Raw genomic sequence first — 20,177 nt, 5'->3', positions numbered from 1 at the left:
GACAGCATCAGTATTTGCATTCATATGCATTTGTTCTGCAAGGCCTGACAGAACACAGGAAGGGGGTTCTTATCGTGACAGCTTACAGAACACCTGCCATGTTTGCAGGAGTGTAACTTAAAAAGATATTTTAAGATAACTAGTTGAACAGCCGCTAGCCAGGTAGGTTAATGCTGACAAGCTGAGGGATGCAGCTTAGCTTGTACAGCTGCACAGTGAAATCTGCAGTACACTGGAATTCATCTGGACTAGTGGCTCCCAGCCTTTTTGATATGGTAACCCAGAAGTCCAAATTTACCTAGGTAAAATGACCAATTTGTTTATTGTCACATAAATATTAGACCTTAGGTGTTTGGCAGCCATTGGTTTGGAGCATTTTAAGTGCATTTACCTGTTCTAGAACACTTACTTGAGATATCCTAGCAAAAAATGTGTTTAATACCTCTAGTCATGTGGTTAATGAGGCTATGTTTAATGGGGAAACCCAGCCAGATGGATGGGGCATAAATATATTATTATTATTATTATTATTATTATTATTTATTTTAGTGTTAACTGAATTGAGTACGAATTCAGTTACAAATTGGGGGGGGGGGGGAGGGAGAGAGAAACTCTACACAGATCTCACGCACTACTTGCAGCCACAGAATGGAGTCCACATTTTTGAGGATTCATCTTACTCTTTGATATAATCAAAGGATAATTTTGAACACCTAGAGAGGGAACTGAGCATTGATCAGCTCTGCACTGTGGCAGAATCCATGTGGAGCAGGTTAAGGCAGATGGGAACCCTGGCAAGCATCCTGACAAATATTTTGGAGAGGTTGAAGGAGGCTTTCTCAGACAGGTCCTGAGGGTTAAACCTGGGAGTCAGGAAGGTCTTGGGATGTGTTCAGTACACCTACCCAAAACATGCAAGCCTCAGCTAATACTACATAAAGTTACTGGTCCTATTAATCAGTTAATAACATTGGGGGTTTTTTTCTTCAAGAGTTTGTATTCATATATTTAATTATTGTCGTCTGTGTAAAAAGTTCTGCAAAGACAAATTTCAAAACTCTAGTATTCACAGCTGTTCAGACCAGAAGCATGTCTGTTAACATACATTTTGCAAGGTTTCTTACCATTAGGAATAAAATAGGCTCATGCTTCATTACCTATCAGTGGGCTGCTTTGAATGTTTTAAACATACAAAGTAAAATGAAATAGATGTGGCGTGATCCACAAATGCATGAAGTTCTCCATCTCTCATGGACAAAATGTTAGAATAGTATACTGAAATCAGCAAGCTATTTGGGGAAATGGGGACCAATACAGAGGATTTATATACCACCAAATACTTTATTAGCGTGGCTCACAAGGTGCCTTGCTAGAAACTCTCACAGTATGGTTCAAGCAAATGTATTTATTAACATTAGGCATGAGTGTTACACCTCAATAAAAAATTAGTTAAACAGCTTCCATAGAAATTAAAAAGTCTCTAAGGATATTACAAAAGTGAGAAAGAAGGTTTAAGGTATTGTCTGCTTTGTGGTTTTGGCGGTGCCATAATTGCAGGCCTTTTGCCAATTCCTGGCTTGGCAGGAGGAATGTAAGATGCGGAACTTTTGGAGTTAGATGATCCCTTCTTGCCGGTTCTGTAACCCCTAGAAAGTTAGAAAGGGAAATATAGAATAGGTCATTGACCCCAATAATTTTGTAAACATGCATATATACTTTATCTGTTGTTTCAAGAGCCTTATGAGATTTAAATCCCTAAAAAACAACCTCCAACATTTCTGCTCTGCATTTTGGCCAGATTTCATTTGTACATTTATAAGGTGGAGACCAGAATACCAACGTGAGTTCAGTTTGGCATTGGGGCTCTTGACCTCACTGCTGAGACACTAACCCTTCAGCACCAGCCCGTCCCTCTCTTCTGGGTGCTTGGAATTCTCCCAATTGTTTTTGTCCATTTCATCCAGCCCTACACACCCAGCCTTACACATAAGTAATGTGGGAATTGCTGTGTTCCACAAGGACGCCCTGAAAGGGACAGCACTTCCAGGCTGGCATCACAGCTTTGTCAGTCAAGATTTTATGGGATGGCTTAAAATTAAGTGATTCCATGTTGCTACTATGGCAATCTGCTCCTCACTCCTTGCGAGGTCTTCACAATAAAAGTTATTTTACTTTACTTTACTTTACTTTACTTTACTTTACTTTACTTTACTTTACTTTACTGTAAAGTGTTCTTAATTGGCACCGTAGGGCTTTAATCCCATTGTTATATCTGGCTTACTCGCCACCGAAGGATTAAAAAACAAACAGCCATACCCTTTAGAACGAGCCTGCTGGGCTCCAGACCTCATTTTCTTCTTTGATTCTCTGAAGAACTGAGGCTTTTTTCTCTTCCTTCCCTTGTTGGGTCTGTTGTGGAAATAGGCAGATGTTGTATGCAGCTCCTCCTCTGCTTCATCTGTACTGGAATTTCTTTCAGCGTCAGCTTCTGTAGCCGAAAGAGGCTTGTTTTCCGCTGTTGAAACAGACCCAGGTGTCTTTAATCCTGTGGCTTTGGATGTTGCCAAACAGAGACCATAACCCTGCAGCTTCTCCGCTTCCCCTTAGCACAGATAGTGTTATGATGTAAAGCAAGACAATTGCTGGTCTGAAAACCACTTCAGGGTGACAGTGCCATTTGCACCACTGTCACTGAAAAAGGAATATGTGAGCAGTCTGCATGGCATGGTTTGAGTTGCTTCCATCATGGGGGGTGGGGAAGTATCATCATCATGACTGAAGTGACCAAGATTGCATTAAAAAGCCATTTCAAATAAAGGGCTCCCCGAGGAGTTCCTCGTTCCAATGGTAATCATGCAGAGAAATACAATAACTGAAGTGACTACACTTATAAATAAATAACGTGCATAACCGGAAAATGTTTCTAACAATGCAGAAGTCACACAATACCTGGCAGTGTCCATTCATAATACTTCTGCAGCACTTCAATGATTTCTGCTCCATACTTCTCTAACTTGTCCTCTGTAACACCATCAATCTGAAGCAGAACTGCAGGGTCTGGAGACAGTGTCTCTGGAGACCAGGAAAGAAAAACAGATCTTTAAAATGGCTTGACATCTGAGAATGTCTGGTATAAGCAGAGACAAGGATACATATGCTGAACACTTTTTGTTGTTGAAAAGATTGATCACCACACAAGGCAGTGACTTCTTTTACAAGCAGAACAGTCCATTTGCTTTCTATCTTCATGCAAAAAGAGCACAGCAAAATCTCTCAGTTCTGCTATTAAGAGTGTTGTTCTGAAATTCCCATGCAAGGGCCATGCAAGCCACACCACCTGGCAGACACCAGGAATATCACAGAGGGAAAGAGTTACAGTACAACCACGTCTTGTGGGGGGGATACGCTCTGGGAATGGCGCATATATGCAAAAACACATACACCTGAACCACTCCCTTGGGACCACCCTTGCATGACCATCCTTACACCTTCCAAGCAAGGCAGAGCAGTTTTAAGCTCATGCCTAGCTTACTGGGCTCTTGAACGCTCTCACAAAATCTTGCTGGGCCAGCTGAGTAAGGAAGTCTGAGAGCTTAAAAGCTCTTTCCACGCCATGAAAATGCAGCGTAAAAGGAGCTTGCATGCAATTAATTTGCAGGATTTCAGCTGGCTGGCTTTCAACTATACAAGGTTGAAATTGTGCATACAAGACACAACGGTACTGTACTTCATTAACAGACACAGACTTGAACCGTTTCTCCATGAGCACCAACATTACCTGCAATTCTTTTAAGCGTGGCAGTGTTAAAAACATTGAAGTAATGAACATCAAATGCTTTCCCAAGGTTTTTGCAGACATCTGTGAGTTCTGAGAGACATTTCTTAACCATCTCTTCCCGCTGGGAAATTTTGATCACGGATGCCCTTTGGTGCTTGCGAATGCTGCTGGCACTTTCAGTTTCATGGAACTCTACCTGAAGGAAGCAGAAGAAGAAAATCTCACTAATGTACAACTGAATCTAAGATGTGCAGTTTCCTTCTATGCAGCTTGAGACTATGACAGCAACACAGGTAGAGGATGAAGGCACCCATTAGAGGGAAAGGAGCATCTCCTTTTTCAGCCATTCTCTGCAAGACCTTGAGATTTTCTTAACTATATTCCTGGGTCGCTCCAACGACCTACTTGAGGAGGAGACAGGGCATGACACACTTTAGGCAAGTAGATGAATTTAGCTCTTACACACCTGCAGAGATCCATTCAGCACAGCATAAGCTTTCTCACCAGTCTGGACATATGCAACTGCTTGGTCATTAGCAGTGATGTAAAGGTCTTCCTCTAGAATCTTGTCCAGTACCAGTTTCCTAAAGAGTCGCTCAGCATTATGGCGTGAGTAGGCCGCTCCTTTGCCAAACAGGCCAGACTGAATCTTGGCACTCTTTGTACCTGTACAGAAAAACACAGTGTGTCTTCTTAATAAAGGCAAAAGCAGGCTGCTTCAGCACAAGAATCCTCAGAGTGATTTAACCACCTTCCCTCTCATGACCAAGGCCAGATGGCAAAATGAACCAAAACCACATGGGAGGTTGGCTAGCTGCTCCTCATTCACCAGAAAATTACATAAGGAATATTTATTATTATTTAACATACATGACCCACTAAGGAAGATAACAGAAGTCAAAACAGTAACTACTAATTGCACATTTGTTCAAAATCCAATTAAAACTTTTTAATTAATTCAACAAAATTGATTAAATTAATCCAGTGATACCAGCTTTTCAAAGTCTGATAGTAACTGACACCTCTCTGCCTCCCACTTGCCTCTTAGCACTCCCCTAGGTAATCCCCCCCTCCAGGAGCTGGTACCACCCACTTTGGGAACCAGTGATCCAAGAAACAAATCCAACACTGAGTGTTGACAGCATACACTGCAACTTACCCAAGAAAATGTCAATCATCATATTCAAGGTGTACCTCCCTGTGTTATTCCTTCTTACTCGCTTCTCGCCACAGTGCTCCTGAACAAACCTAACAATGTTTTTCACATCTTCTGTCACGTTCCGTGGTTTATAATCCTAACAAAAACAGTTTTGAGGAGGAAAGATTGATTTGTTGCACTACATCTGGCTGTTGACAATACAGTATTGGCCCCAATTTGGATACCGTTCCAAACTCAAGATATACAAGCTAAGTGAAGTGTTAGCTTAAATCTGAGAGATTAATCTGAGGGAAATACAAGAAAAAATGAGTCATACATTGAAGAAAACAGCTGGAAGTCATTGCCTGCAAGTTGCAATCCTTAGTTTCTTCAGCCCCAAAATCACTCCTGCCCAGCCGCTACCAGAAATACCGTATTTTTCGCCCTATTGGACGCACCGGCCCATAGGACGCACCTAGTTTTCAGGGGGGGGAAATCAAGGAAAAAAATATGATTCCCCCCCCCCCCGCAGCTCTGGGAGCAGCGGACAGGCTGCACGCAGCTTGTGCGCTACTCCAAGACCTTCTCCCTGCTTTTGCGGGAGGTGGCGGAATTCCCCCACCTCCCGCAAAAGCCCACAGGAGCCGTGCGCGACTCCTACGGGCTTTTCGACCAGGAGGGAAAAGGGACTGAAATGGCCAATCAGTCCCTTCTCCCTCCTCGGGGAAAAGCCCCCAGAGCGGCGCGCTCTTTAAAGGCTGCGCGGCTCCTGCAGGCTTTTCTACGAGGTGGGGGAATTCCCCCACCTCCTAGAAAAGCCCGCAGAAGCCGCGGAGCCCCTTTAAAGAGCGTGCGGCTTTTGCCTGCTTTTGTGGGAGGTGGGGGAATTCCCCCATCTCCCGCAAAAGCCCACAGGAGGGTTGGAGAGTAGCGGGAAGGCGTCGCGCGCCTTCCCGCTGCCCCCCATTCTCTGGAGGAGGCGCTGCTTTCCCCCACCGCCAGCCTCAAAGAGCAGACTCTCCTGGCTTCAGCGGAAGCAACGCAAAGCCTCCGGAGCGCAGGCTTCGGAGGCTTCGCGTTGCTATCGCTGAAGCCAAGGAGCCTGCATTCGCCCCATAAGACGCACACACATTTCCCCTTCATTTTTGGCGGGGGAAAAGTGCGTCTTATAGGGCGAAAAATACGGTACATGTGTTCTAACCTCTAAAGAGATAACACGTTTTGAAGAGTTAAGAAGTAGAACTGGCTTACCTGCTTCCTGCTGCAGTTGTCACAACTGACTTCAGGGTGTTCCTTGCAAAACCTAGAGTTGAAGCCTGTTTCCCCAAAGTAGGCCAGCAGCTGTACTCTCCGGCACTCCACGATATTCTCACAGTAATGGACCATGCTGTAGAGATTGTTGAAATGTGTCTGCCGTGTGTGGCTGTTCCCATCTTTTTCCACTGAAATTCAAATGATGCACCTTTTGACTTATTACGGAACATACACACAGAGCGAGAGATTGCTTTTCCTTCTGACCAATAATTTACAGACATGTATGAAGAAGAAGCCAAAAGGTTCAAACTTTAAGTTTGTGAGCTGGACTTCAACCTTTTTTAGTAGGATACACAGAAGAGAAAGGAATGAGACACTGCAGCATTTTTTCTATATAAAAATTGAGGAGTTTACGGGAAAGGACTTATTCAGGAAGTTTTCAGTATTTATAGTCTGCTATGGCTAGATGCTGCACACTGCAGCAACCTAAATGAAAACACTTAAAGCCTAAAACTTGAGAGGCAAATGCCGAGTGATTCTATTGCAGGTGGTGCTTCTATGTTTTATAGCCATGATGGCTGAAGTGGGCTGCTAACACTGTTCTATGACAACAATTATAAAATTACACCCCCCCCCCACACACACACTGAAGCCCATTCTTGCATGATTCTGGTCACAAGATTTGAGATGTCGCAGAGAAATGCTTACTAAATATGAGTCTTCTCAGCCTGTTGACATCACTATAGGTGTAGAAGAGCAGGCAGTGAGAAATTTCTCCATCACGCCCAGCTCTCCCTGACTCCTGATAGTAACCTTCAACAGATTTAGGAAGAGAGGCATGGATCACGAAGCGCACATCAGGTTTATCAATCCCCATGCCGAAAGCAATGGTTGCACATATAATCTGGAAGAGAACAAAAACAGGATTTGCATACTGCCAAGGGCAAGCAGTGCATCACAAACACGCTTTATACACTGAACTGACACAGTGCTTTCTGGCTTGATACTCTGATCGATTTCAGGCTCACCTCAAGGAGGGTAAAGACGAAGACACACACAAATCTATTGAGAAAGGCCATAGAAAACTGACCAGCTAAACAGACGGGGCCATTTGTTTTGCCACAGGAGCTAACAACCATTTAGATCTGTCTTGGCTACACCCTGTGTTCGTTTTTAATATTTCTACTTGTGTGTGATATCAGCACCACCTACAGTTTCGTCTCCTTTACCTGACATCCGTCCTGATTAATCCACTTCTGCTGCACATGGTCTCTGGTGCTGTCCGCCAGACCAGCATGATAGGCAAGTGCAGAAAGGCCAGAGCTCTGCAAAGTGCTGGCAACTGAGTCACATTCGTATCGGGAGAGGCAATAAATTATCCCAGAGTCATCTAAAGAAAAAGAAAAAACAGGCAAAATATGGGAGCTGGAGTATTCAGTCCTCTCAAATAAAGTAAATTAAAAGTGACAGCGGAAGTCGCACACCCCTCTGAGCTACATTTCACAGAACTGAAGAACTTTCTGACAGTGGTAGCTGTTTGACAGTGGAACCGACTCCTTCAGAAGGTGTGGCCTCTCCTTCATTGGAGCTTTTTAAGCAAAGGTTGGGTGGCCACCTGTCATGGATGCTTTAGTTGAGATTCCGGCATTGCAGGGGGTTGGACTAGATGACCCTCAGGGGCCCCTTCCAACTCTACGATTCTTTCATTCTTTGAAAAAGCCTCGATTCACAGGAATAAATCCTGCCAGAGGAAGGAAAGGAACTAAACTCACTTGGGTGGTATTTTCGGATCCAATCCAAGCAGTCCAGCGCAACACTTTTGGGCTTCTTGGGCAAAACATCATATTTCAGGTTCCGCCTGTTAAAGCTCATACTAAACCTAGAAAATATCCATCACAGGAAAAAGAATTTTTTCTTCTTTAAAAAACAGTAAATTGCTAAAGGATATCTGTATCTTAAATGATATCTTAAGAAAAGCCACCAGTGCCTCCTCATGTACTTGTATGGTCCCCACCATGCCATAGCATCTGGGCTGGACACACCAGCAGCTCCTTGTATGCTGAGTAAAGGAGGCTGAGAAGCCTAGGAGGGCAGGTAAGTCATTTCTTTCTCTTAGAGGAAAGGGCCAGAAGTGGCGCTGAAGGAAAAAAACAAACACAGGGAAGAGAAAGGAAGAAAAAGAGATAACAGATCTTTTATAGGGCAAAGAAGTAAATCTAAAGGAAATAGGCCAGAAGGATGAAAAACTAGTGGCTGGGGCTTGTGGGGTGGGGAGAAGATTCAAGTTGAGTGTGAAAGGAAAATAGGGGGGAGATATTATAGGAGATGGGATAAAAAAACAACTTCTGGGATGCTTGGGGGCAGGGCAAGGAAAATATAAAAATAAAAGGCCTTCTCTACCCGACTAAAATGGGACTGGATTCTGACAAAAATGGGAAGGCTGAGTCACAATACCTCCAGAACAAATGCCTTCAGGTAGCTTGAGGAAAGCTGACCTATGGAACTCCTGTTCATGAACTAAAGGCTATGTCAGAGAATTTCCAAAGACTGATTAGATATCACTAGAAAAAGATGTCAGCAATTGCCAGCTGATTATGCCAGACACAGCAAATGCCACTGGCCACCATTTTAATGCTGCTTGCCCTCCGCCACCATTTTGGGCCTTGGTGGCTTTCAGCAATCTCATGTGGGCCACTGGGTATAGTAAGTTGGAGAATTCCTGGTGTAGATCAAACTTACACCTGTGGCTTCAGCATCTCCAGTTGATTCAGGACGTCCTTTTGCACCCTTGCGTTTGCGGTAGCAGTAAGAGCCATCATAGGAATGGAAGCAAATTTCTTACGAAGCATATTCAGCCGCTTGTAGTCTTGGCGGAAGTCATGGCCCCACTAGTCAAAATATTTTTTTAAAAAAGTTAATTTGCTTACAGATCAATGCAAGGGTTCAGCTGGTTCACCAACCTCTGACATTTCCAAAAAAGAGAAGGTCACCTGACTAACGCAGTGTGCCTCGTCAATCACAAAGCGTGCCAACAGCTTCCGCTCATAGAGATTCTCCAGGGTTGACATCAGCCGGCCACTCGAGCAGACCTAAGGAAGACCCACACCCAAGGATCCAGAAACTTTAGTGGAGAATTGCTATCACTGTATATTCACACATAGCAAATTCCTTTCTACATCACTTTTCAGCATAAAAAGTGCTTTAGCCTCCTTATCTCATTTGCCCTCATCCACCACTTCAGATAGACTTGGTGTTGTAAAATTTAGGGTGCACATATAGCAGACACCCAGTCCACAGAAAACCAATCCTTCACCCTTCAACATTTGGAAAATACCTTGAGAGAAATAGCTTGGAGAACCAGTATACTTTCATTCTAGCCTGTTAAAAAAAGGACAACCTGAATTTCCTATGGAACATTGTATAAAATCATTTATAACTGTATAATTCAAGTCCTCCATAATTCCTCTTGCCTGAGAACACATAGGCAGATAGCAATCAGGGAAAGTTCCTGAAGGGATTCCTCTCCCAAATCTATGAACCTCCTTTGTGTTAATTGTCATTGTTTGCCGAAATGCTCTGCACTGAGGGATGTCTGCTGGGCATCCTGATTGTCTCATCAAATGCTAATATTTTGCATAAACTGTGTCTGGAACTATGTAAAACTTGCTAAATCCTCAGGAATGCCACACCTTGACCTGCCTGAGCCACTGCAGCCCCACCTTGTGTGTGATGTAATTTCTGGTTTCTAAAGGGGCCAAAATGCAGCCCTTTAAAAAAGAGATGTTTTTTTCTTTGCTCTTGGTCTCTTTTCTGATGCAAAAAAATAAATAAGGATCTGCTTTGCTTTTTTTAGATCCTTGCCTCCATCCATTCATCTCTGACTGATCATGAACTTAGGCGTCTCAGTCCCTTTGGGAGTTGGGCAGCAAAAAAACTAAACCCCAATTTTTCTACACCATTGATAAGCAGAGGTCTGCTCTAGTCATGCGAACAGAGTTCATGTCTGAGCCGGGATGGAAGCCTAGCTCTCCTCCATCCAAACCTGCTGGTTTCCTTTGCCTGGTGGGCTGTATCCTGTATATGATAAAACCCAATGCTGATGGTGCTTAGACCTTATACAAACCTTCTCTGGAGTAACATAGAGGAGTTTTATGATGGGGTCTTTCTTCGACAGCTGCATGTAGATTCTGGATGCTTCAGCATCAGTCTTGTCACCTGTCAGGTGAGTTGCTGGAATCTATGACAGAAGAAGAGCTGTTTGCACTCAGTATAAAGTAGCTCCCTGTGTTCCCGAGTCAGATCTATTAGTCCATTTATTATTATCTACAAAGACTGGCAGCGGTTCTCTGGGATTTCAGATACAGTTCTCTCCCAGCCCTAGATTGAATTAGGGATCTTCTGCATGCAAAGCAGGTGCTCTACCACTGATAGACGAAACAGATGCAACAGCAAATGAATTGGTGAATTCAACACTCATTTTACACTATTATCTACAGTAAGTCAAAAACAGTACACACAGATAAAGTATTAGCTTTCGTGATGTAGGTCTAAATGTGTGTCCATGCTCCCTTCCTTGCCTGCTATGGTGCTGAGCTCCCAAACTTTGGATCAACTTGAATCTGAATAGCAATGCCCAAATATTGGAAATAAGGAACGGAAGTTTCTAATTTGCATGAAGTCATACCCCAGAGCAAAGAGCAGAATCGGTCACGACTAATGAAGATGCAGGCAACTCTCCTCATGCAAAGGATCAATGAGAAAACCATGGGCTTGAACTCACATCCATTGATGTTAGCTTCTGAACTTGATCCACTATCAGTGACCTCAAGGGGGAGATCACAATGGTGACTCCCGCTGAAACGCAAGCTGGTAGCTGGTAGCATAAGCTCTTCCCACCTCCTGTAGGAAGGAAGAAAACCAAGGATTAGTTGGAAAGCTCACCTGGGCAGTAAGCAAATGCAGGTTGTCCAGATGAGATTTAGCAAAAGCCAGAAACCTCCACCCTAGAATATTTCAACAAATTTTCAATATGGGTTTCAAAATTACTTTCTGCACTCCTCCAACTCCTGCTAAGAATGGTTCACTGCAAACACAATTTAATACAGTGTTTTTTATTTTTTAATTGAAAATTCTCAATATGTCATGCTTTAAGAGTTGCTACACTGTCTACATAAGAACATAATAATAATAATAATAATAAATTTTATTTATATCCCGCCCTCCCCAGACGAAGCCGGGCTCAGGGCGGCTAACAACAATAAAACAGTACAAAAGTACAGCATAAACAACATTCTAAAATCATTCATTCTAAAATTAATTAATTCAAGCCACTGGCAACCATTGGGCCAGAGCTCTGCGAAGATTGCCGAGGGAGGGAGTCAGGCTGTGCCCTGGCCAAAGGCCTGGTGGAACAGCTCTGTCTTGCAGGCCCTGCGGAAAGATGTCAAGTCCCGCAGGGCCCTGGTCTCTTGTGACAGAGTGTTCCACCAGATCGGAGCCACAGCCGAAAAAGCCCTGGCTCTAGTTGAGGCCAGCCTAACTTCTCTGTGGCCTGGGACCTTCAAGATGTTTTTATTTGAAGACCATAAGTTTCTCTATGGGGCATACCAGGAGAGGCGGTCCCGTAGGTACGAGGGTCCTAGGCCGTATAGGGCTTTAAAGGTTAAAACCAGCACCTTAAACCTGATCCTGTACTCCACCGGAAGCCAGTGCAGCTGGTATAGCACCGGGTGAATGTGATCTCGCAGCGAAGACCTCGTAAGGAGTCTCGCTGCAGCATTCTGCACCCGCTGGAGTTTCTGGGTCAGTCTCAAGGGCAGCCCCACGTAGAGCGAGTTACAATAATCCAGTCTGGAGGTGACCGTCGCATGGATGACAGTGGCTAGGTCAGGGCGAGAGAGGTAAGGAGCCAGCTGCTTAGCTTGGCGGAGATGGAAAAATGCCGCCTTTGTTATAGCTGCAATCTGCGCCTCCATGGAAAGGGAGGTGTCGAAGATTACACCCAAACTCTTAACGGATGGTGCTGGCACTAATTGCGCCCCCGCAAGAGATGGGAGTTGCCCCCCCAATCCCAATCATCAGAAGAGTTGTGCATGATCAGGCCAAAGGGGGCCCCATCAAGTCCAGCATTCTGTTCTCACAGTGGCCAACCAGATGCCTCTTCTGGGAAACCCGCAAGCAGGATCCAAAGCACAAGAGCACTCTCCTCTCTTGTGGTTTCCAGCAAGTGGTATTCAGAAGCATTGCAGCCTTCAGCTGTGGAGGCAGAGCACAGGCATCATGTGTAGTAGTCCCCGATAGCCCCTCCTCCATGACTTTGTCTAGGTCACATAAAGTCTCTAACCAGTTGCAAAGAAGCATGCTTAATCGTTAGAGCCAGTGGGAATGCATGCCTGCTTAGGAAATATTAGCAACTCGTTTATATCCTGCTGGAAGCCGCCCAGAGTGGCTGGGGCAACCCAGTCAGATGGGTCGGGTACAAGTAATGATTCAACTCATGGATTATATTCAGTGATTTAAATCAATCCACCCTTCATTTAGCAAACCCCACACCTCCACTATGATCCAGATCTCCCCACAACCTGTTTGTCAGTCTTCAACTTTGCTGTCCAAATGCACATTGTGTGTCCTTAAGGACAGCACTTTTCACTTTGCTGACATACACAATAAAAGGTTGTGGCACTTCATCACCTCAGGAGGCAAAAGGTCATTTGCCAGGAGTCTCCCACACCTTTTTACTCATTGCACACCTTCTGAAAACCTCCTAGGTTGCCAGACTAGCCCCCTAGACCACATGCAGTTGGCAGGCACCCTTGCCATCACACACCTGTGGGCATTAAGATGAAGCAGTCTTCGCCCAACAGAGCAGCATTGATGGCTTCAAGCTGATTTGTCCGGAAGTGATGCAGACCAAATCTTTTGTGAAATATCTTCATCATTTCATTAGAATGCGGAAATGTTAAGCCTCTGAAGTGCTCTAGCAATGGATTTCTGGAAGGTGGATTTTTAACCTGTGGATCTAGAAGAAAATAGGTTACCAGAATAAATAACAATTGCTTGGTTTTTGTGTGTGCCCTGTAGCATATCAACAGCTTACTCTTAACTCATTTTGCATAATGATAAGTATACTAGTGTGACTAGATAGGTGGAGTGTGATCCTCAACTGTTGGCAATGCAAAATCAAGAGCTGGGAGTTATCCTGGATTCCTTAATAATATAACTATAGGACCCTGTGAAATCTAAACTCAAAGTCATGCTTCTGGTCTCACTGAATGTAATTGATTCACACATGTAAGCAATTTTGGTCCCCGCTATTTAGAACAGCAGAGTTTGGCACCCAGTGAATCTTTTCAAAATTTATGTTCGAAACAAAACAGTGTCGGGCAGCAAAGCTGACATTTCACAACAGCAGCCCTAACCCCCACAGAAGCAGCACAACCACAATGCAAAACCAGATAAATTCACTGCTCAAGTTAATGTGAGAGCAAATCCCTGCTGTTCAAAAAGGAAAATGCTATACACTCCCTACAGCAGAATTTGGTATCAGTACAGAAGAAAAATCATGTGTGTGTGTGTCACATTTCCCAAAGAATTTCAGAACTCAGAAATGCAGTGACAAAAGTGTGACCTCGTGAAGGAAAAGCAAAGCTGCTACCAAGTGACTGTGATGAAGCAATGAATAGTATTCCCATTGCAACTCAAGCAATGTGTCAGATTAGTTAATTACTCTCTACACAATAGCTCCCTGGCACAACTAGCTTCTGTGACAGAGAATTAGCATAATTTACCCAAGCAGCTCTTGGCAGGCACACCTTGGCAGTTTGCTCTGGGAAAAATAGGATTTGAAAAATGACCATTTCCCTTAGCTGTAAGGGAGCTTTTTTCCAGGAATGGTTTGGCAGGCTGTGCTTCCTCAGTACGCTGGTAGCAAGTACTAGGTGGCTGTAAAGTTGAAGTGTTTATTACGTTGTCCAACTCATCAAAGTCATCAATATCAAAATCATCATCGAAGGCCACATTCTCTGTTGCTGAGGAATTCTCTCTCAAATTATTTTGAAGTAGAGTGAGTTTCTCTTGTTCTTGATTCCCCTTTGAACACAGCCAACCCTTTTCTCCCCATTCTGTCCTTGGATTTTTGATGGAACTGTTCAGAGAGGAGATTCTGTTGTTGACTCCTCTTTTAGAAAGAGACAATCCTGCATTTTCCGAGATGCTACTGTCCATAGCAAAAGTCTTGGAAAAAACTGACAGGTCAGCATTACTGGAGTCTTGAGTCCTTGGTACAAAGGAGGGGGTTGAATGAAAGTTATGCTGGGGTGCAACCTTTGGGGAAGGTTGTCTAGACATGAACAATTCCCTACAAGGGTCAGTGGCAGAGGTTCTTCCCAGTTGAAAAGAAACACCACCATCCATAGATCTTTCATGTCCAGAATAAAGTTTGCAATTTTCATCCAAAGATATGCCACTGTCCTTTCTACTTCCATTAGTGCCATTCTTTAAGAGTTTTCTTCTGGAAATAAAGAAAAAAAACATGAACTATTAATACACAGAATCACAGAATCGTAGAGTTGGAAGGGACCCCAAGGGTGATCTAGTTCAACCCCCTGCAGTGCAAGGAACTCAACAAAAACAAGCTTACTCCATGTGGCAGCCATTTAGATATTTGAAGATGGCTATCATATCTTCTCTCAGTCTCCTCTTATTTCAACTTCTTTATAGACCAGGTTAATAGCCAAAGAGCCAGATAAAGATGCCTTTGCTTACCATAAAATTTGATATAAACTTGCCTTAATTGCCAGACCAAGATTTCTTGAGAGTATTTATCTCAGAGACACAAGAGATAAACAGAGCCTGTGAACACACTCTGGATTAGTGGCATCTCAAGACAGACCTGCGATCTCTATGCTGAAGCAGCTCCTTTCCACACGACAAAGACTTCAGCTCCCATTCTGGAACAGAATCCACCAGCTTGCAGATGTCTTCCATCACACTGTAGAGGGACTGTCCCAAAAGTGAATGCTTGTCTGAAATGAAACACAGTAAGGTTAAAGCACCACTTTAGTCACCATCTACCAGCAACTTGCAAATGATATGCTTTTTCAAGGAAGTCCTTAAGATTCTCTTCAGTGGAATTTAAGCATGTTTGTAATTCAAAGGGAAACAAGGGAAGTTTTACAGGAAAACATGCCCACCACACAGTTCTTAGGTGTTTTTTTAAAAAAACCTTAAGTCACATTGCAAAATCTTAATAGAAGCTGAAGCACTTACTACCCAGTCCTGTGATTTAGTCAGGTGCAAGGCTGCAGACAGGTCTGTATCTGAAGACCACAATGAGGTCTGCACTTTCTGAAAGCAAGCAGGTGAAGCCCCTTCAGGAGGAGTTATTTTACCTTCCTGCCTATCACTGTTTCCATGGGTGGTTTCTCCAAAGTCTGGAAGGCTGCTTTTCAAACTTTCAAGGGCCAGTGTTTTCTCAACAGCAGCTTCTCTGGAAACATACCTAACATTAAAAAGAAGTTGTTAAGTCATCCTGTATAAATACACTGCTGTGAATGAAGTTTTTCGCATCAGCTAGAAAACACTTCTTACTAAGCTTATTTGTTCCACCAGCATTTTGGTCATTCACTGATGAAAAAACTCCAGATCCATTATTTCGCCATCCTACCTGGGCTACCAGAGATGGTTCTGGTAAAGAACCAAGTTGTGGACTTTTCATTTCCATCATACCTAATGCTTTTCAAAGAGGATGCAGAAGAAGGTATTTCTTCCTCTGGAGAGGGTGGTATGCAGTCTACGTAGTTTTCATCCTCAAAGGCATCATACATAGCTGGATCATTCCATACTTCATCTGGTTCCTCACTTTCATTTAGGATGAAGTCAGCATCATTCTGTGCTTTAAAACAAGCAATAAGAATATTTAACTAACAACAGTTTTAAAACACACCGAGTACAATTTAAAATATCAATAAAACCCACCCAGTAATACATCTAACAGACACAACTTAAAAACCCAGCCACCTATCCCCACTGCAAAAAGCCCCCACCTTTGGGTGCTGTATCCCATATGGAGATGGGCCTTCTCCATGGTGGGACCCCAGATTTAAAACTCCCTGCTCCTTTATATTTAGCCAACTATGTGCTAGAAAGCATTTGATAACTGACTGAATACATCTATTTGCATGGTGTGAAAATGAACTAGTATATGCAATTTTATGGCTTATTCTGTATTGCGTGGTTTAATGACTGTTACTCAGATCGAGATCTTGGACAAAGGATGCTATATAAACATTTAAAATAAATAATACTATTAATAGACTAGAAAGAAAGCCATTTACCTTTCAAATGCTCTTCCTTTTTGTCACCGAAGGGACTTTCCACAGGCTTCTCCTCTTGAAGTTTTTCACTTACAAAGCTTTCACAAGGGCTGGGTATGGGAGAATCAAGGCAAATGACAGATTGGCTTCCAGCAGGATCTGATTCCTTGTCAAGCATCTGTATTTTGTTCTTCTCACGCACAGAGGGTCCATTACATTCGTGGTTAACTCTTCCCATGCCATCTGCTTTTAATGACTTACTGGAGATGGGACTATGGTTTTTTGGAGCCTTCCTAGCTTTTACAGACTGGGTGTCTGAAAAGGAACCAGGCCGCTTTGAGCATACCTTTCGTGGACCAGATATTTCAAAGTCATCAGTGTCATCCCAGACATCATCAATATTAATAACTGAATTGTATGAAGAATTATGGTCTGATTTCAGGAGCTGATGGTCATCTGGTTTGCTGCCCACATCACTTTCTTTTACAGAAGACTGGAAACAATCCAGAACATCTTGACATTGCTCATTTGGATAATTGTGTTTTCCTTCCTGCTTTTTCAAGGTTGTTGCAAAAACTTCACTGATTCTCATCTGCTTATCCTTTGACACACTTGGATTTGTCAAGGAAGAGTTAGCATCCTTCTCTTTTAAGGTCAAATCCTTTGTTCCAGCTAAATATTTTACTGGTGTACAGTTGTCAAGAGAGGTTTTCTTTTTGAATGTAAATCCCCTACAAAAGAGCCAAACAGTTTATTTAGACTTTGAGTGATTCATCAAGTCCTGCATTCTTTATGCCATGGTATTTTCCTCTGCTTTCAAACACATGCTTGAATACTATATACAAACATTGCAAAAAAAATAAATGAGATATCTACTCTTAGTCTCATTTTGGCATTCAGTTTCTTATCACTTATTCTGTTTAAATTTTAAACAGCAAATTAGTATTCATGTTTACAGTGGACCAAAGTATCAATATACAGTATGTACCAGGAAACAGATAATTGGACCAGGAAAGTGAGCATGCCCAGATTTTTTTAAAAATTAGCCTTTCATTTCATTTCAAGCCATGTATTTAAATTCACAAACATGTTGCTCATTAACTATTTCTAAGCATTACTAACACCTGAAATTAGACAGAAATTATCTTTAAATGTGCTTTACATTGACCCAAGCTTTCCTGGACTCCCATTTTTAAAATTTGTAAAAGGATTTTGTATACATCGCTCACTTTTATTTGTGTGTGCGTGTGTGTGTGTGTGTGTGCGTGTGTGTGTGAGAGAGAGAGAGAGAGAGAGAGAGAGAGAGAGTTACTTTCCCCCTTATTTTTATGCAGTTCTTAAGGTATTTTCCATGTTATGGCAAGAGGAAAATAAATATTTCCCCAAGTAACTATCATTAATGTCTAGTACATGCTCAATATTGGTAAATATTGATTGCCACTGTTTGATCATGTTCAGTTTGAGATGCTCGGGAGGGGGCGCAATACTTACATAGTCTTGGGTTTGAGAGGCGCCAGGTTTCTTAGAGGGGCTTTGGCTGAATGAAGTGCAAGCTGCTTCTGCAGGTTATTCTGAGGAACGGCTGCCATTCTGTTTTTTTAAGTAGGCTGGGGGAGAGAAAACAAACAAAACCTACACAGTTGAAATACATAAGTATCGTAAGCGAAAATAAACTTTGGTCAATAAGAAGTTGAAAATGACTTTAAGGGCAGTTATGTTCCCCACTGTGGGCAGAAGCAGGAGCTTGAGCTTCTGTTCTGACAATGGTATCCAAAGCAAAACCAGCAAAGCTGAGCTAGACAAATGCCCAACAATTGTAATCGCTAGCCAGTTCAAAGGTGCTGAGATTCCCATTCAAGCTTTCCTGAAGGGCTTCAGTTCTGCGGCAGAGTGCCTGCTTTACTTATAATAAGGCCATTGCTAGATTAAAAGATGGGAGAAAGACTCTCCCACAGACCTTGGAGGACTTCTGACTGCCATCTTAGATGGTCTAGGAGCGTAAGGCAGCTTCAGGTAGTCCATCTGCCCCAGCGCCAAAGGCAGGGGAATATCTGTTGAAGATGATCCCAATACACTCAGACGAAGGACCATAATAGCTCGGCAACAGCATGCCTGCTTTGTGTGCAAACTGCCCCAAGCCCGTTGGAGAAAAAGGTGGTATATAAATGCAGGTAACAACAATAACCCCAGCAACAGCCACAACATAACAACCACAATCACCACAACCCCAATGGCATTTCCAGGGAGGCCTCCCTGCCTCAAACCCTGGGGAGACTCTCGCTGCTAGTCAGTGTGGGCAGCGCTGAGCTAGAAGGGCCAATGGCTTGACTCGGCAGGAAGTAGCTCCCCACGTTCCAGGGAGATACCTGGCAGCCAGTGGCCCCAGGAGCCAGGGCTGGATTTAGGTTTGATGAGGCCCTAAGCTACGGACGCAGGTGGCGCTGTGGGTTAAACCACAGAGCCTAGGACTTGCTGATCAGAAGGTCGGCGGTTCGAATCCCCGCGACGGGGTGAGCTCCCGTTGTTCGGTCCCTGCTCCTGCCAACCTAGCAGTTCGAAAGCACGTCAAAGTGCAAGTAAATAAATAGGTACTGCTCCAGCAGGAAGGTAAACGGTGTTTCAATGCGCTGCTCTGGTTCGCCAGAAGCGGCTTAGTCATGCTGGCCACATGACCCGGAAGCTGTACACCGGCTCCCTTGACCAATAAAGCGAGATGAGCGCTGCAACCCCGAGTCAGCCACAACTGGACCTAATGGTCAGGGGTCCCTTTACCTTTTTATATGCTATATGGTAATTTTTGGCCCAATAGGTATCTAAAGCCATTGGCACATAACAAAAGGCAAGCAGGCAGGGCCCATTATTTACATTATAGGAGCCTACACAACACAAAACACTGTTGCTGTATGTAGGTTTTACTTTGTTCATTATCTTATATTTTGGAAATGTACAGTATACCCATTTTTTCCCTTTAATTTTTTGGGGGGGCCTAAGCTATAGCTTGTTTAGCTTATACGTAAATCCGGCACTGCCAGGAGCACAGCAGCTCCGAGCGCCGACCCCCGCCCCTCCAACCCCAGTCTGCGCTTGCCAGCACAGCTCTCGCCCCCCTCCAGCTCTGCTTGCAGTGGGGTGAGAACCCTGGGGGTCGTCCAGCAGCAGGCGGCCTCTCGCAGAATCGAAAGGAGCCCAATGGATGATCAAGTCCAACCCCCTGCAATGCATCGGTCCGCGTGGCACCCCCTCTCCCCCCACGACTTCACCGCTCCCAAGGACCCACCTTCACCGCAGAAGCGGCTCTCGGCGCAGTCGCCTCGCTCCCTCCTCCCTCCTCTTCGCATTTAGCGCCTTCTCAGCCTCCCGAGTATCCTATTGGCTAAGGAAGAGCTCCTTCCCGGCTGAAAAGGAAGTGACGTCGCCTACAGGTCCAGCGCCCGCAGAAGGTCCGGTGGGAAAAGGACACCTCCGGGCCTTTGCGGGCCGGGGAATGGCTCCGCCCGAGGAGCTCCCCGCCCCAACCTCATTTCCCCCGGTTAATTCATTCTGATGCAGATCCGACGCCCCCAGAACAAATTCAAGACCAGCCTTTTTTTTATTATTATTAATCCAATGAGCCTTTATTTGTCAAAACTAGAAATATCATCCTTACAAAAATAATCAGGCTTTTAAATGCAAAGAAACTATTAACATCCCGCCC

The 20,177-nt window shown here is 43.9% G+C and overlaps 1 protein-coding gene across 3 annotated transcripts; it reads right to left on the bottom strand.

The window, feature by feature from the left end:
* Positions 1–1,390: 1,390 nt before the first annotated feature.
* On the bottom strand, positions 1,391–19,872 carry BLM (BLM RecQ like helicase). Of its 3 annotated transcripts, none has more exons than XM_080981594.1 (22): positions 19,761–19,872; positions 17,975–18,090; positions 16,505–17,214; positions 15,897–16,062; positions 15,560–15,669; positions 15,061–15,193; positions 13,958–14,679; positions 12,997–13,188; positions 10,951–11,069; positions 10,294–10,407; positions 9,161–9,259; positions 8,910–9,058; positions 7,943–8,049; positions 7,400–7,560; positions 6,879–7,074; positions 6,168–6,358; positions 4,938–5,073; positions 4,245–4,444; positions 3,779–3,974; positions 2,950–3,072; positions 2,317–2,515; positions 1,391–1,646 (listed from the first exon to the last, which is right to left on the bottom strand). In XM_080981594.1, the coding sequence occupies exons 2-22, from the start codon at positions 18,070–18,072 to the stop codon at positions 1,490–1,492; spliced, it is 4,278 nt and encodes a 1,425-aa protein (XP_080837720.1). In that variant the 5' UTR covers positions 18,073–18,090; positions 19,761–19,872; the 3' UTR covers positions 1,391–1,489. The 3 variants fall into 3 exon arrangements, with proteins under 3 accessions (XP_080837720.1, XP_080837721.1, XP_080837722.1); XM_080981595.1 differs by having other exon boundaries at positions 13,982–14,679; XM_080981596.1 differs by lacking the exons at positions 17,975–18,090; positions 19,761–19,872 and having other exon boundaries at positions 15,897–16,057; positions 16,505–16,631.
* Between the last annotated feature and the right edge of the window lie 305 nt (positions 19,873–20,177).

Source organism: Podarcis pityusensis (genome assembly GCF_964106645.2).
Source record: "Podarcis pityusensis genome assembly, chromosome: 14".
Classification (NCBI taxonomy): Eukaryota; Metazoa; Chordata; class Lepidosauria; order Squamata; family Lacertidae; genus Podarcis; species Podarcis pityusensis.
The sequence above is the reverse complement of the archived record's forward strand: the minus strand, read 5'-3'. Positions and strand labels throughout refer to the sequence as shown.

Coding starts and splice junctions, on each gene's coding strand:
- BLM (XM_080981594.1), bottom strand. CDS start 18,072: ATGGCAGCCGTTCCTCAGAATAACCTGCAGAAGCAGCTTGCACTTCAT. Junction 6,359..6,878: donor GCTGAGAAGACTCATATTTA/GTAAGCATTTCT, acceptor TTTGAATTTCAG/TGGAAAAAGATGGGAACAGC. Junction 2,516..2,949: donor TTATGAATGGACACTGCCAG/GTATTGTGTGAC, acceptor CTGTTTCAACAG/CGGAAAACAAGCCTCTTTCG.